General features: G+C 42.0%; 1 protein-coding gene across 4 annotated transcripts; it reads right to left on the reverse strand.

Annotated features, from left to right (window-relative positions):
• On the reverse strand, nucleotides 1–13,270 carry SAMD13 (sterile alpha motif domain containing 13). 4 transcript variants are annotated; one of them, XM_013961417.2, is made up of 5 exons: nucleotides 13,200–13,255; nucleotides 11,417–11,531; nucleotides 11,223–11,307; nucleotides 6,794–6,905; nucleotides 1–1,160 (listed from the first exon to the last, which is right to left on the reverse strand). In XM_013961417.2, the coding sequence occupies exons 2-5, from the start codon at nucleotides 11,436–11,438 to the stop codon at nucleotides 1,017–1,019; spliced, it is 363 nt and encodes a 120-aa protein (XP_013816871.1). In that variant the 5' UTR covers nucleotides 11,439–11,531; nucleotides 13,200–13,255; the 3' UTR covers nucleotides 1–1,016. The 4 variants fall into 4 exon arrangements, with proteins under 4 accessions (XP_013816871.1, XP_013816872.1, XP_013816875.1 ...); XM_013961418.2 differs by lacking the exon at nucleotides 13,200–13,255 and adding an exon at nucleotides 12,768–12,900; XM_013961421.2 differs by lacking the exon at nucleotides 11,417–11,531 and having other exon boundaries at nucleotides 13,200–13,270.
• Nucleotides 13,271–13,961: the final 691 nt, after the last annotated feature.

The following is a 13,961-nucleotide window of genomic DNA, read 5'->3' on the forward strand; positions in this document are numbered from 1 at the left end:
TCCAAACATAAGCAATGTTTTATTGGGATATAGCAAGCAACCTATCAAATAGGGAACTGGTACAAACAGACTGAACAAGACTCTCTTTTAACAGAGATGTATGGTGACAAGACAGCTTCTTTCAGTTTTTTTAAAACAAGTATTCAAACTGTAAGTAAAGCATCAAAAAAATCAACCGTTACAACACCATGACAGACAATAATATTAAAAATGTGCAGAATTTTACTTTTTACAAATTTCTGCATAATGTTAGAAAACAGTTATAAATTAAAAAAAGAATAAAATGAAGTTTTTTGTTTTGCAAAGCAACACAAACTTTTAAAAACCAACTATACTTTACATAGAACTACTATTAAAAACAGGTGAAAACAAGCTGAAAATTTAAAGGACAGCAAAAAATACACAACCCAGTTTCACCTGTCAGCAACACCTTCTGCTATCGAAGGGGTTATGTTAGTTGTATGTACAGCTTTAAACATTGCAGCATACCACAAGTAAACCTTAATAAGGTCAAAAATAGGACCCTCTGCAAAAAAGGGTGAGTTGGCAAGTCTCAGTCCCATCCCAAAATTATAAGTAGTAATAATTTCAGTAGGTCTTTAATGTACACCAGAACATACTTTTATTCGTTTCTCTCTCCCAAAGATGCATGTAAACTTTATTTTTGTTCTCTTTTTGGTATTCTAATTCATGAAAACAAGAACATGTCTGGCTCAAAAACGAGAATGACCATACTTCCCTTTTGTTCTGGATACAGTGATGTAGCTATCTCAACACGCTCACTGACAAATCCTAAAAGAGAAAATTGTTATGCACCATGTAAAAAATACACACCACCTCTCTCAGTTCAGACTTAGTATATAGTATATTGCCAACTCTATCCAATAGGATATATATCATTGTAATTTGGTTTAAATTCTTAATAGATATATTCTCTCTTTACAAAGTTCCATCACATGAAACCAAATTGCTTATTTATTGTTTGAGGCACAACATGACCCCAATTAGACAATTCGCTATAAAGAGTTGTTCTTTAGATGTTGTGTCTGTAGAGGTTTTACGTGATATTCATAGATTTTCAGCGCAGGCCCCAGTTTTAATGAAAGTCCAGTCAGTACATCATTTCTTGTCATCAACAGTAATGATTTGCCATCAATTTCCTATAAGAAGAATTAAAGAATTGATGAAGACAATGTAGAAATTAACAGGTGAGAACAGTAATGCAACAAATGGAAGATTACTACAGAGGATCAATGAAAAAAGAAAAAGTAGCATTTATTTTTCTGAAACTTAATGCTTTAATTGTTAAATTCTGCTAGTAGTCTGTTTTTCAAGTGCTCATCTGTGCTGACTAAGGCACAAATACTATTTAGTCAAGCACAAAACCCAAAGCTGCCTCACTTCAAAATTCTCTCCTTTTAAATCTGTTTCAAATTAATAGGTACATGTACAGATTGCCTAATTATCCATCATAAAGGTAAAAGTGTTCTTAGGGAGAAGGCAGTGAACTGCCTATCAGAAGAATTACCATTGACAGCAACGTGCAAGTTTGGACTAGTCTTGTCGTTATCTGCTAACAACTTTAGGTGCCTACTTTAAAAGGCTACCCTTCATATGCCTCCTTGGGGAAAAAAGAGACTCCTGCAATCAGAAATTTTCAAAGAGCCTGATTGTGGAACTTAACCCACTGGAGGAACTTCTCTTCCTCCACTGACAATGAAAGAGGCTAAAAAGAATGGCTTCTCAGCGTGGGTCTCAACACCCCCTACCTGTTTGTGCTTAAATTTCCCACCTTTAAATCATTGATAATACACTTTTTCTCTCAGACCCTGGCTTTCTGACCTACTTAGACTAGAAATCTTGTCAGCTTTGGGGGGTTTTCCACCTCAAAACCTTGTCACACTGTTGCAAATTAACTGTAAGTGATTTTTCCAAGGTCAAAAAGCAAGAGAAAAAACAGACATTTCTCAGCTGCCACCTCTATTTTAAGACATGGCACTGTCCTTCTCTTTGCACAGTTCTGCAGTTCAATCACACTACACTATCCAGAAAACATGAACCACACCTACAGAACAGTGCATGACTGGTGTGTCACAACACAGCCATACCTCCCAAGGTCACCACAGCCCAAAAAAGTATGTAGTCTTATGGTGTTCTCCTGCACTGGACTTCATCTTGTTGCCTTTTTTTTTTTTTTTTTTTTAACTTTTTAATAAAACATGGAAACACAATTTTGAATTTGATAGCAATAGCCAACAACTGGTTCAGCTGCTTGCATATATGGTTGTTGTCCATTGCAATATAGCCAACTATCAAACTACATTGCCAAATTTTGTATTTTTATATGCATTATATTATAATATTATAATTATACTATTTTTATAAGCATTACATAAAAACATCCCACATCAATTTATCCCACTGCAGTATCTTCCTTACAAATATTAAATGCTGTCTTGCAAATGTCACAGATCACCTAATATAAGGAAGACTTATTACAGTCTAGCATTAATTTGCCCAGACTGATCTCTATCATTTGATAAAATTTATAAATACAAAGTGCATGAAAAAAAAACCCCATAATACAGTCAAAGATCAACTGAAAGTGGAATTTCTTTAAAGTCTTATCAGATATGACTGTTAATCCCTCAAGTGGAGCACAACATAACTTAGCATTTCTAAAAAAATATTTTCAATAATGTTTTACCCAATTATAGCAGGTGCCTCCTTCCAATTACTGTTGAGAATGTTAATAGTTAGAAACAGTTTCTATTCTCTCTCTTCCATTTGTCACAATTCTTTTTGTGGGAATTCTGACACCATTGACTGTTTTGCTCATTCTTATGACTGATCTAAAGTTGCCTCTTCCGCTGCTGTTCAGTGATGGAATGAAGGATGAAGAACAGCCTCCAGCTTGGTGGGAACCAAAGTAAATCCAGGGCCTGGAATGGGAGGAATGGGAGAAACTCCAAAAATAGGAAAAGAATATCTATTCCTTTCCTTTCTTCTTCCTCCACAGGGTTCCCCATGTATTCTAGAAGTGTTAGGAACTAGGTCATCTAAGGCTTTCACTGAACAGAAGACTGATTCTCTAAACATGTCTGGGTGGGGACGACTGAGTACGAATTCAGAATTCAAGTGTGTTACATCTTTGTGTCTATCATAAGCTCTACCTTTTTTTTTTTTCCACCTTTACTTCCAGATCTTTTTGCTTTTCCACTTAAACTTGCTTCCATAGATTTGTCATAGTCATTCCATATTTTTGGCATCAGATAAGGCTTCATATGCTTTGGTGACTTCTGTGAATTTCTTCTCTGCTACTTCTGTTTTCTGCATTTTTGTCAGGATGCAACTTCAATGACAGCTTTCAGTATGCCCTTTTAATATCATCTGCAAAGGCACTCCTAGAGCCTTATACTAATTCCCCATAGTGCCAGGATGGCCTCAGTGCCTGCGCTCCCCTAGGCTGCGGCTCTGCTAGAAGGCGGCAGCAGACACCAGACAGTGTACAACTCCAGCTTTCCTGCTCGCTGAGGGTAACCATTGGCAGGGAGCTTCTGTGACATGACAGTGAGGCCAGTGAACCACTGATAGATTCCTTTGGCTCACTGACATACTGCAATGCTACTGGTTAAGAAGCTGTGCCGGCAGAAATGCTAGCATGTCTCGAGGCAAAACAAATGGCTTCAGTCTTGGAGTGAGCCGCAGCCCCGCGTGCTCCCAGGGCTGCTACAGAAACCTCGGCAATGTACTTGGCAGACAACAGTTCTTTGAAGGTGTTCACACCCTCATCTGTTCTGCCTCTCTCTTCAGTTGTCCTGTATCCTCAGCTCCTTGGCTCAGCTGGAAAGTCTCACTTGCTGATGTTTTGGTTTTCATAACTGGGCGGTATCTTCTTTTAGTTGAATCTGTTTTCATCAGACAGATCTTTGGTCTTGCTGACATCAGTGGAACTCCAAGAAGGAAATATAATCATCATTATCACCTACCAGCATTTACAATACAGTTTTAAAAAACATTCTATAGTCCTTAAAATGTTTCCTCTAAGTAAGAGATATTCAGGTCTTACAAGATCATTGAGCTATTTGCTTTGGGGGAAAGAGTACATATTTATTCAGCATTTATTAAAAGAAAGTGTAGACTTAGTTACTGTTATGTAAATGCTGAATGTAACAATAGATCTCATGACTGCATTCTGGACAACAAGGAAACCATTCTGCTACCCCTGCTGAAGCAGTTCAGCGGAAAACAATTTCCCACCATGTTGTAGATGAAATGGGATACTTCCCCTTGCTATTTACAATCTCATTCACCTTCCAGTGCGCATTGGGGGAGTAGCAGATCAAATGAATTTAAGTTTCTGAAGCCCAGGCAAGCTGCTGAAGAAACGGTAGGGAAATTCAGACATGGCCACAGCTTCAGCTGCATGCTCTGTGACTCCATACACAGAGGGTGGCTAGGGATTCAAAGTGAACCAGAATTGCCACATCCGGAGGCTCTGTGAGATTCTGATAACATTAATCGGAAGTACACAGAGCTAAAGCTAGTGGCTTCTAAGCAGTGTAGAGGAAATAGAGAAGATGACTAGTAAGAGGTTGGGGACAGGGTTTCAGTTTGGGCTGTTCCTGGTGCAGACGGGGAAGGATTGGGCAGAGCTGGGATGGAGAACCAGGCACTAGCTGCTCCCAATGCCACTGACGGAATGGAGGGTGAAAGAAGTGGCAATAACTTCTGCTGTGAGGAGTGTCTGGCTCACATCTGGCCATATTTTGGTGGCAACTGTCAGCCTCTCTCTCCAAAGTTCTTGTATCAAGTGACATTGGCAGTGGAAGCTCAGCCACATTTCTGCGTGTGGCAGTTTACTGCCTACCTTTCCTAGCAGAGCCCTGGCAACACATTGCTAAAAAGAAGCTTACTTCAGCTTCCCTCCCAAAGCCACTAGCCCTCACTGCAGAATACTAATAAAACCTGTATGCTCCACTTCTATGCTGCCTTCCATCAGGCTGTTGCAAATTGCTTTGCCAAAACTCATGTGCTAGCCTCACCTTTCTGCTGCAATATCAGTAGTAATTACTGCAGTATTATTGACAAGCCAGCTGAGGTGTAGAGAGGTTAAGATATTTGACGAAAGTCAGAGGCATCTGTCAGCGTAAGGGAAAAAACCCAGAGTCCTCAATTTTTTGGCCTGTGTTTTTCCTTAAGGCACTCTTCCGGTGTTGTTGAAGAGACATGAATGCTGGTATTAAGAAATGAATATACTTAGACTATTTTTTGTTTGTTTACCCATCTTCAAATTCTGAAAAATTAGCAGCAGCTGCAGGAAGAGCTTCTTCTCAGCCTTCCAGAGAATTACCCAACAACAGGTTTTTCACCCCCTAGGACAAAGGGCTAAATTTAGATACTGTGTTACACTCATCAGTTACAATCAGATCTAGTTTCACTGTCCAGGTGCTGAAGGTCAGCAAGATTAACCTGACCAAGGCGCTAACTTTATTTCACTTTGGATGCACCGTTTTCCTGCAGAGCTGCCAATAACTTGCCCTGGCTCAGCACCTTGAAAGGTCAGGCCACCTATTTTGGTAACAAAATACAAGCGTTGGCAACTAATTTCCTGGTTCTCACACGCAAATCTACGGACTTAGAGAAGATGCTGGAGTGAAGGATCTGGAGATGTAAGCTCCTTCTCTGTGGAAGAGATGCACTGTAGGCCAAGTAAGCAAACTTCTCCATCCTGCCCCACTAACATACCTTACCCATGGGCTGGTAGGCCAGTCGCAAGGAGCCATACAATTGTTAAGCTCCTTGCTGACCGAAACTGCCAGAAAAATCCATCCATTAGGATCAGCTATAACAGAGACCACATTTGTTACACTGAGAAAAACAGAGACCACACTCATGCACGTGGGCTGTTAAAGCTATCCCTGGGGTCAGCACCACAAAGGCTACACTTGAAGCAGCAACTTGTGGAAAAACGCTGTATATCAGCCATCACTTTCTGTCGAAGGGAGTCCATTGCTGCCCCTTTAATTGACTTTTCTCTGGTAACTTTACTGTGTCATGTAAAGGCAGATGGGGGAAATTTTTCACAGAAGAGAGGGCTGCATTCTCCAGTTCACAATTTATCCTCAGCTCATAGAAATGCTGCAAGAAACAGACTCTCCAGATCTTACTCAGGCTTAAAAGCACCAACAGTGTCTTTTGCCTCCCTCCCACAAGCCCCAAAAAGGAAGACCCGACCTTTTTCTCAAACTGAGAGTCCTGCAAACATGCTGCTCCTGTGCAAGGAAAGATATTTCCCCCTTATCGTCAACTTCCCCTTTCCCTGTTTGCTTGCACTGTCAAGACAATGGGACATAGCAGCCCTTTTTCATCCTAGGTCTTCAAAAGCAAACTGCTTAGGATCCCAGGATTTTATAAACTCATGAGTGTATTTGCACAGTGCACTTGGGAAGAAGGGAATTACCATCCCCATTTTAAACAACAAAATGGTGGAACTGAATGGCTTGTATAGTCTGAGACCAAGCCAGAAAATTTGTTTAGATTCTTCAGCCTTCAGATGAGTGCTTTAAACACATACTCCATTTTCATCCCACTATCCACATCTTGTGGAGCAATATCGCTACTAAAAGATCACAGCAGTCCCATGGATTTTCACCCTCTAACAGTGATTTTCAAGGATCCTTCACAACACCTTACCACACTCTAGCCGAATAATCAGATCCATTGCAAAAATGTGCAATGCAAGAAGGTGATGGCAGTTAAAGGGTGAATGCATGTTTCCTAACAGATTTACCTGTTCTTGAAAAGCGTTGGCTTGTTCTTCAAATCCTGCTGTTCTGAAGTAATTCACAACATCAATAACAGCCCAGTCAGCAGGGTCTGGAGGTCTCCCGTTCTCTACTGAACTGCAAAATGCAAATCCAGATGAGTAATCACTAAATATGTGCAGACTGTGTGCAGTTGCTTCTTTGTGGACAAAGCATGTACATCCTCTCCCTTTCCATTTCCCCAGGAAAAGTATCCTTCAAGATCCTGCAAGAGACAGAACAGCCACTCCTGTTCTCTTCCATTTCAAAGACCTGACAAGGGACAACTGAGATACCTCTCTCTTCAGAAAAGAGGAAAGTATAGGAATCTTCACGTCAGCCAAACGTAATCAGTCACGATCTTCGTCTATGGAGGGGCTGCTTTTGTAAGCTGGACAACAAAGACTACCATGTCTGAGATACCAAATCCCAGCCTTTTGAGACCTCTGTTTTCAGCCACCAAATACTTGTAAAGAATAGCAGTGTGTGGCTTAGTCTTTTCCCAGATGACATAGTACTACTTTGTGACATTGGTAGGAACTACTGGAAACCAGTTTTACAAGGTAAAACTGTAAAACAGAACCACCAGTGATTGCACTAATAGCTCAAAACAAAACATCTTCCAAAATTGCTTTTGGACTCATCTTTGGACAAATCTATGGACTTTTTAAACAGCTATTAATCCCAGAAAACAGCTGTTAAACACAATCAGAACGAATTCCTTCTGTGATTGACCTCAGGCAATTGCTTTCCACAGTAGCAGAAACAACCAATCATCTGTATTGCTATTCTTACGCTCATTCTGCATTCCTTATCTTCAACCTGCCATTTTGCTATCTCAGATAACCTTTATGTATCTGCAAATTCTTGGTGAGAAATACACACAGTGAAACTTGACTGCCCTTCCTGCAGCAATTTAGGGGCATGAGGAACAAGACATCTTTCAAAATAAACAACTTTTAGAACATGCTTCTCCAACTAGAAGTCCCATTTCATCTTCAAGTTCATCCTGGATATTTTCCACTGTCATGCATGCTTAACTGTAATGCTAATGATGAAATAACAAATGTGTACACACCAGGGCAGATGTCAGGGTCCTGCCCATTTCAGGCCCTGAAGTTTAGATGTAGGACCTTGATTTTCAGCAGCAACAGCTGGAGGACAAACACAGGTAATATTCTCCTGACAGCACCTTTCTTTCTGCCCTTTGAATTTTTCTTTTCCAACTATCATCACCTCCGAGTTGGCTAGGCTTAGAAAATGGCTGCCCTAAAGCGATAATGGCAGGTCACTATGATTCAGAAAAGACTAATTAAGTACGTCTTTCAGCAAAATATCTGAGTGAATCAAGGGCCCATCACTTTCAACCAGCCATGATGAGAAGGGAGCAGAATCACAGATGGTGCCTCAAGTCACTTCATTTCTACAACATCCCGACTTTTATGACTGGCTGAGCCTGTGACGGAGGACTCATGAACACAGTGACTTTCACTTCTCCCCTAACTCTTGGAGGGTACCTTTGAATACGGCAACAAAATTCTTGCCCTACAGACTCATATGGCAACCTAGATATCACACTTTATGCTGCAATTGGCCTTCTAAAAGCCGTTACTTCCATTTATCCCTAGAATACACACATATTCAAGAGGAAAGAGCTGGGGACCAGAGTTTCTTACTCTTACTCATCAGGTAATACCTTACTTCATGAACTGTTTCACTGATTGCAATTACAGAAAGAGGTAACACTCTGCAGAACCGAATACCTGACTCTCTGGCCTTATCAGAGCTGCACTTTTTTTTTTTTAATTAAAAAAATGCCTTTCCATTTTTGGTGTCGCGCATATTCTGAGGCTTAAAACGTAAAATGTGCTATGAACCACACAAAACCTACACATACTTATTGAAGTGGAGTTTGAAGAATTATGTTTAAATCTTTGCATAAGATATGCATTCCTAAGACACATACTATCATTTTGAATGCCTCATCTCCTACTTAAAATTAAGAACAAACAAAAAGACCCCAACAACTCAGCATTAAAAAAGCATAATAAATCTTAAAGATGTTGAATTTTATTTAATTTCTCCTAAACAGCAAATAAAAGATTCAATCTGTAAAAAAATACCCCTCCAAACTCTATTTTGCTTACTTCCCAAAGCATTTTAATCTCAAGCTAATTATGGCCCCAAACCCTCCTTTTTGCAATTTTGTATTTTACCTCAAGTGTATTGGTTCTTCATGTAGCTCTTCTCCTACTACAAGGGAATACACAGACTGGTCCAGCCACATCCCAGGCCCAACTGCAATGACTTCACAGGCTCTGCCATGGACTAATCCCAGAAAATAACTGCAAGTTCCTGCCTCAAGGAATAGCATCATGCTGAACCTCAAGTGGAGCCAATTTCCACAGCTACAGCTGCAAGGGCAGACTCAAGGGCATGTGGCAGACTTTTGGAAACTGGCTGGATTTAACCCATCTATGCACACAGATGCTCTTTTGGCTTCTAGACTTTGACAGTCTCCTCCTTGCCTTGTTGCTGCATATGGCTCTACTCTTCAGACAAGGAAACTGAATTTAGAAGAGCCATGGCTTAACCATGCACCTCTTTATGCCAGACATCCTGAATGCTGTAAAACCTTAAGAGGGCTGGCATCTTAGGCTGTACAACCGGATACCAGATACACTGATTATGAATAGATTTGGCTTGTCTGCTTTTCACCACTGTCCCTGTGTCTTTATTGCCATCATGTGGCAGAAGCAGCAAGGCCTGATAGGATATAGCTGTGAACAAACAGATTTTATCCAAGCTATTTATAACCACTTCAAGAAAGTGCCAAATACTTGCTTTGTAGATATATGCACATACATATTGCATGCATTCATTTTGAAACCACAGCTTCAGTTCAGTTTAATTACAATCCCCATTAGCTTTAAAAAGCCACCTTCACAATTAGTAGTTGAGGCTTTATCACCTAAGCCTTAGGGGAAAATAATTAAATATAAGCTGTCCTTGCTTTGACTATTTCCCTGCTTCCCTCCCATGCAGTCCCCATGGCAGAAGCAAGATTGCTAATTGAAGGTGGCTTCTGAGGGACATATATGGCATAATCTACATATATTCACTGACTAGGCAAATGCATTCCATATTGGTGTGGTGTAACCAAAAAGACTCAAGTGGAGGGGGAACATACCGATTTTAATGGCTGTCATCAGATCTTTTGATGCTGTGTCATAATCAGGTGCTTCATCAGCATCCTAAAGCAACCATTATTTTTATTATTGTTTATATTACTCTACCACCCAGGGGTCTAGGCATTGCCAAGTTTTCTTGTAAGGCTCATGGCAAAGAGATCTGAAGGAGAAGAACAAGATACAGCTTTGCAGAAGTGTTGTAGTCCAAGAGGAGATACTAGGAACTCTCCAGTTCCTCTCTTTGTGTTATATATCAGCACAGCATCTATAACCCTCAGACCTGTAATGCCCCCCCCCTTTTTTTTTTTTTTTTTTTTTTAAACACACCAGAGCCCCACTTCTTGGGTTTTAGGATTACTCAGGATTGCTACTCCTAATCTAAGAACTGCTGATCTTCAGGGGTACAGAAACTCCTCCAAAAACAGTTTCTACCCATTAGCAAGCAGCCCACCACACTGAAGAGTATCATAGGGCAATGCTTACCACATGGAGCTTTGTCTTATTTCTACCCCAGGTATCTGAAGTAAAAACCCAGCGGTTTAGGACTTCTTCAGCAAACAGTTTAGAATACCTGTTTCAGAGAAGAACTGACACCAAAGACATACGTTTCTGCTACTACTTCTTAGCTCTGGATGGCAGGGCAGTCACCAGGGAAAGGCATCTGTCTCTCTTTGAAAAAGACAGAGAGAAGGGGACTTCCACACAGGACATTTCTTCCCACCTGGCACTGTTTCTGCAAAAGCTGAAGTACAAAGCTAGCTGGAAGTACAAAGACCCTTAAACTCCTTAGGTAATATTTGCTTTGCTGCTTCCCCTTTGCAAACCCTTCCTGAGGAGTTTCACCTCTCCAGTCAAACTGACTGGTGAAAGGAGCTTTCCTCATATCAGCAGGCAGCTGAGTGGAGGTGGAATATTACTTGCAATACTACTCACTTTACTCTCTGGTTGAAAGGCTAAGTCAAAGGAGACACTCCAACTTAAGTTTCTAGCTTCTGCATCTCTCCACTGCTATACAGCCCTCCCACATACCCCCCTTTAATCAATTCAGTGCCCAGGACTCTTCTATTTCAAAGTTGAAATACAATAAAAGTAATTGAGAACAGGGAAACTTTGAAACAAGCAAAGATGGAGGTGCCCACCCTTGCCAAACACATTAAGTCAAAGGAAAACTAAAATCCAATTCCATGTGCTGTTTACAAAAACTAAACACTACGGATTCACTTACTTTTTGACATCCAGAGAGCCATTTTCCTTGTTTTCCATGTCAACAGTTAGCATGGGGAGGACAGAGGTTTCTTTTACTTCAGCAACTAATCAATAAGGAGAAAAAAAAAGCTGCACTTAATTATCAGCAGTATGAAAACAGCAACGTAATGTAACAGAAACGGGCATTCTACAGAGACACAAGCATGTTTCCACCTGAGAACAAAAGTGCTGTCATGGACTGCTTTCCTCAGAAGCTTGGCAAGGCTGATAATAGTTAATAAAACAGGAAAAGCTGAACTGTGCTTCAAACACAAGAAATGCTTCATGCCTGAAAATCAAGGATGGTAAAGTTAATATTGATCCTTTAGTAAACTAAAAACTTTTTTACCTAAACCGCATATTCACATTTACACAGGGAGAGAGAGGGAGAGAAAGACCGACCTACTATACATATATAGGCACATACCAAGCGGGCTTATTGCACCTCCAGTCACCCTGTTATACTAAGGATCACAAACAGATGTACGATCTTATCCCTGGTGAGGTTTTTAAATCCGTATCCCGTTTTATAAATGGGGAAGCTGAAGTCCAGATGAGCAAAATGATTTATACACAAATCACACTTAAAGCTGGTAAGCAGAGTTACAAATTGAGCCCCAAACTCCTGAGGCCTAAGTCAGTACCTTATCCCTAAGACCATCCTTCCTGCACTAACACAGCCTCTTCTATAGGTATACTGAATTCAGTAGAGAAAAGGCCCGTACAATGAACATAGAAAAAAAAAATCCAATTTGTTTTCCTCCTTGTAGTGTGCTGGATTATTTCCACCACACAGCTTTTCTTACAACTTCATAGAACACGCAGAAATGACCCAGGCCTTTTGTTGCTGTTGTTCTTAAATAAGTCATTCCTATTTCACAGAGCACCAAGGAACTGACCAAGGACTCAGGATGTTCTTGCTATAGCATTAATGGATGCCAGAAACGTCATACAGCTCTGGAAAGTACAGAATAGGGAAATCATGATCTTCAGCTAAAAGTTTGCAGAAATAGATGATGCCAAATAATACTGCTGTTAAAAACCAAAAAAAACCAAAAAAACAAAAACACATTTATTATACAATTAGCAGCATTTAAAACACCAAAACCAACAGTTACAAACTAACCCAAAAGGCGTTTCTTCCAGTGCTGTTGACCAAATAACTCAACGCATTCTTCCAAACCACTTCTTAGTTCACCTGAGGTGACTGCAAAATGACAACTGCCACAACCTATTTGCAAAACGTCCTCCTCGACACCGCGAAACGAAACGACGAGGCGACGCGGAGCTCGTGCGCGGGTGTCGTCGGCGAAGCCCGCGGCCCCACGCAGCCGCCCCAACTTCGGGGGCAGCGCCGGCGCCCAGCACTCCCCCTCCGCCCCGCGGGCGAGGACACGGCTCCCTCGGGACTGTGTGACACACGTTCACCATTTTACAAGCATCTCCGAAACCATTCGCCAGGCAGCATTACACCACATTGTCATTTTTTGGCTGGAGGGGGGGAAAGTAAGACAGAAAAACCTACCTACGAGCAACTAAACCAAAGCATTGCTACCCGCGGCTCCGGAGCGGCGGAGCCCCCGGCTCCCGCCCCCCCCCCGCCGGCAGCGGGGCGCTCCGAGGCGGCTCAGTTTGACACCGGGCAGCAGCCCCGCCTGGCTCCCGGCCCGCGTGACGCGGCGCCACACACGGCCCGCACCAACCGCCGCCCGCGTCATGGCGGCCGTTTTAAAGGCGCAGCGCGGCGCCGCCTCGCTGCCGCCGGGTGCCCGCGGCGCGGCGCCTGCCGCGCGGGAGCCATTTGCCACCTGCGCGCTGACAGGGCCCGGCGCGAGGGTCCCCCCCTCGCACCGCAGCCGTTAGAAAGGGCACCCCGGCAAGTCTGCTCGCACCGGGAATGGCGGGGAGGGGGGGACAAGCAGCTCCGGAGGATCGGGCTCCTCCTGGCAGTATTTACCTGCGGGAAGGGCTCCAGAGGGCACAGCTCTCGCCGTTTCTTTGTTGGAAAGGCTGCCCGCAAGGAGAGCTGCAAATCCTCCCGTACCGCGCTGCAAGCGAGTAGTGCTCAATGCAAGATTCATGACCTGAGTTTCTTGGGACCTCCTTGTAAACATTTCTACTCCTCCTACCAAACGGGATGTATTTTGTAAGATTAAAAAAAAAAAAAAAAGGCAAAAAAGCCCGGCAAACACTTTCGAAGTATAAAATAACTTAATCAGAGGAATCTTTTAAGCAACCAGATCTGGAAGCATTGATAAAATCACATAAAATTAATTTCTGAAATGAGTTCATCAACTTACAAGTGACACTTGGCTTTCTTTGAAACAAGACCCGTTCAGGTTCAGGATGGTAGAAAGGAGGATTGAGTAAGGGCACCACAGCTGTGCCACCGCAGGGACCACACAAAGAGGAGATGGAAACAGCAATCCCCGCGACGGATTACAGCTCGTACTCACGTAAGCATCATATCTTATTTCACAAATAGACTTACAGATATCCATGGGTCTTCTGTTACAGTGAGATACAACTCACAGAGCCCACAAACAACTAAGTCTGGCCCACCAAGAATAAAATCTAGCCCATGCAGATTAAAACAAATTTTGGCAATTCTCCCCAGCAATTCCCCTCCCCTTTTTTTGTATTAAACTCATTTTTAATTACTACTTCCAAATTTCCCTTGATTTTCTAATTGTATAAAAATGTTATGTAGATGACATGC

The sequence above is a fragment of the Apteryx mantelli genome, chromosome 8 (genome assembly GCF_036417845.1).
Source record: "Apteryx mantelli isolate bAptMan1 chromosome 8, bAptMan1.hap1, whole genome shotgun sequence".
NCBI classification, from domain to species: Eukaryota; Metazoa; Chordata; class Aves; order Apterygiformes; family Apterygidae; genus Apteryx; species Apteryx mantelli.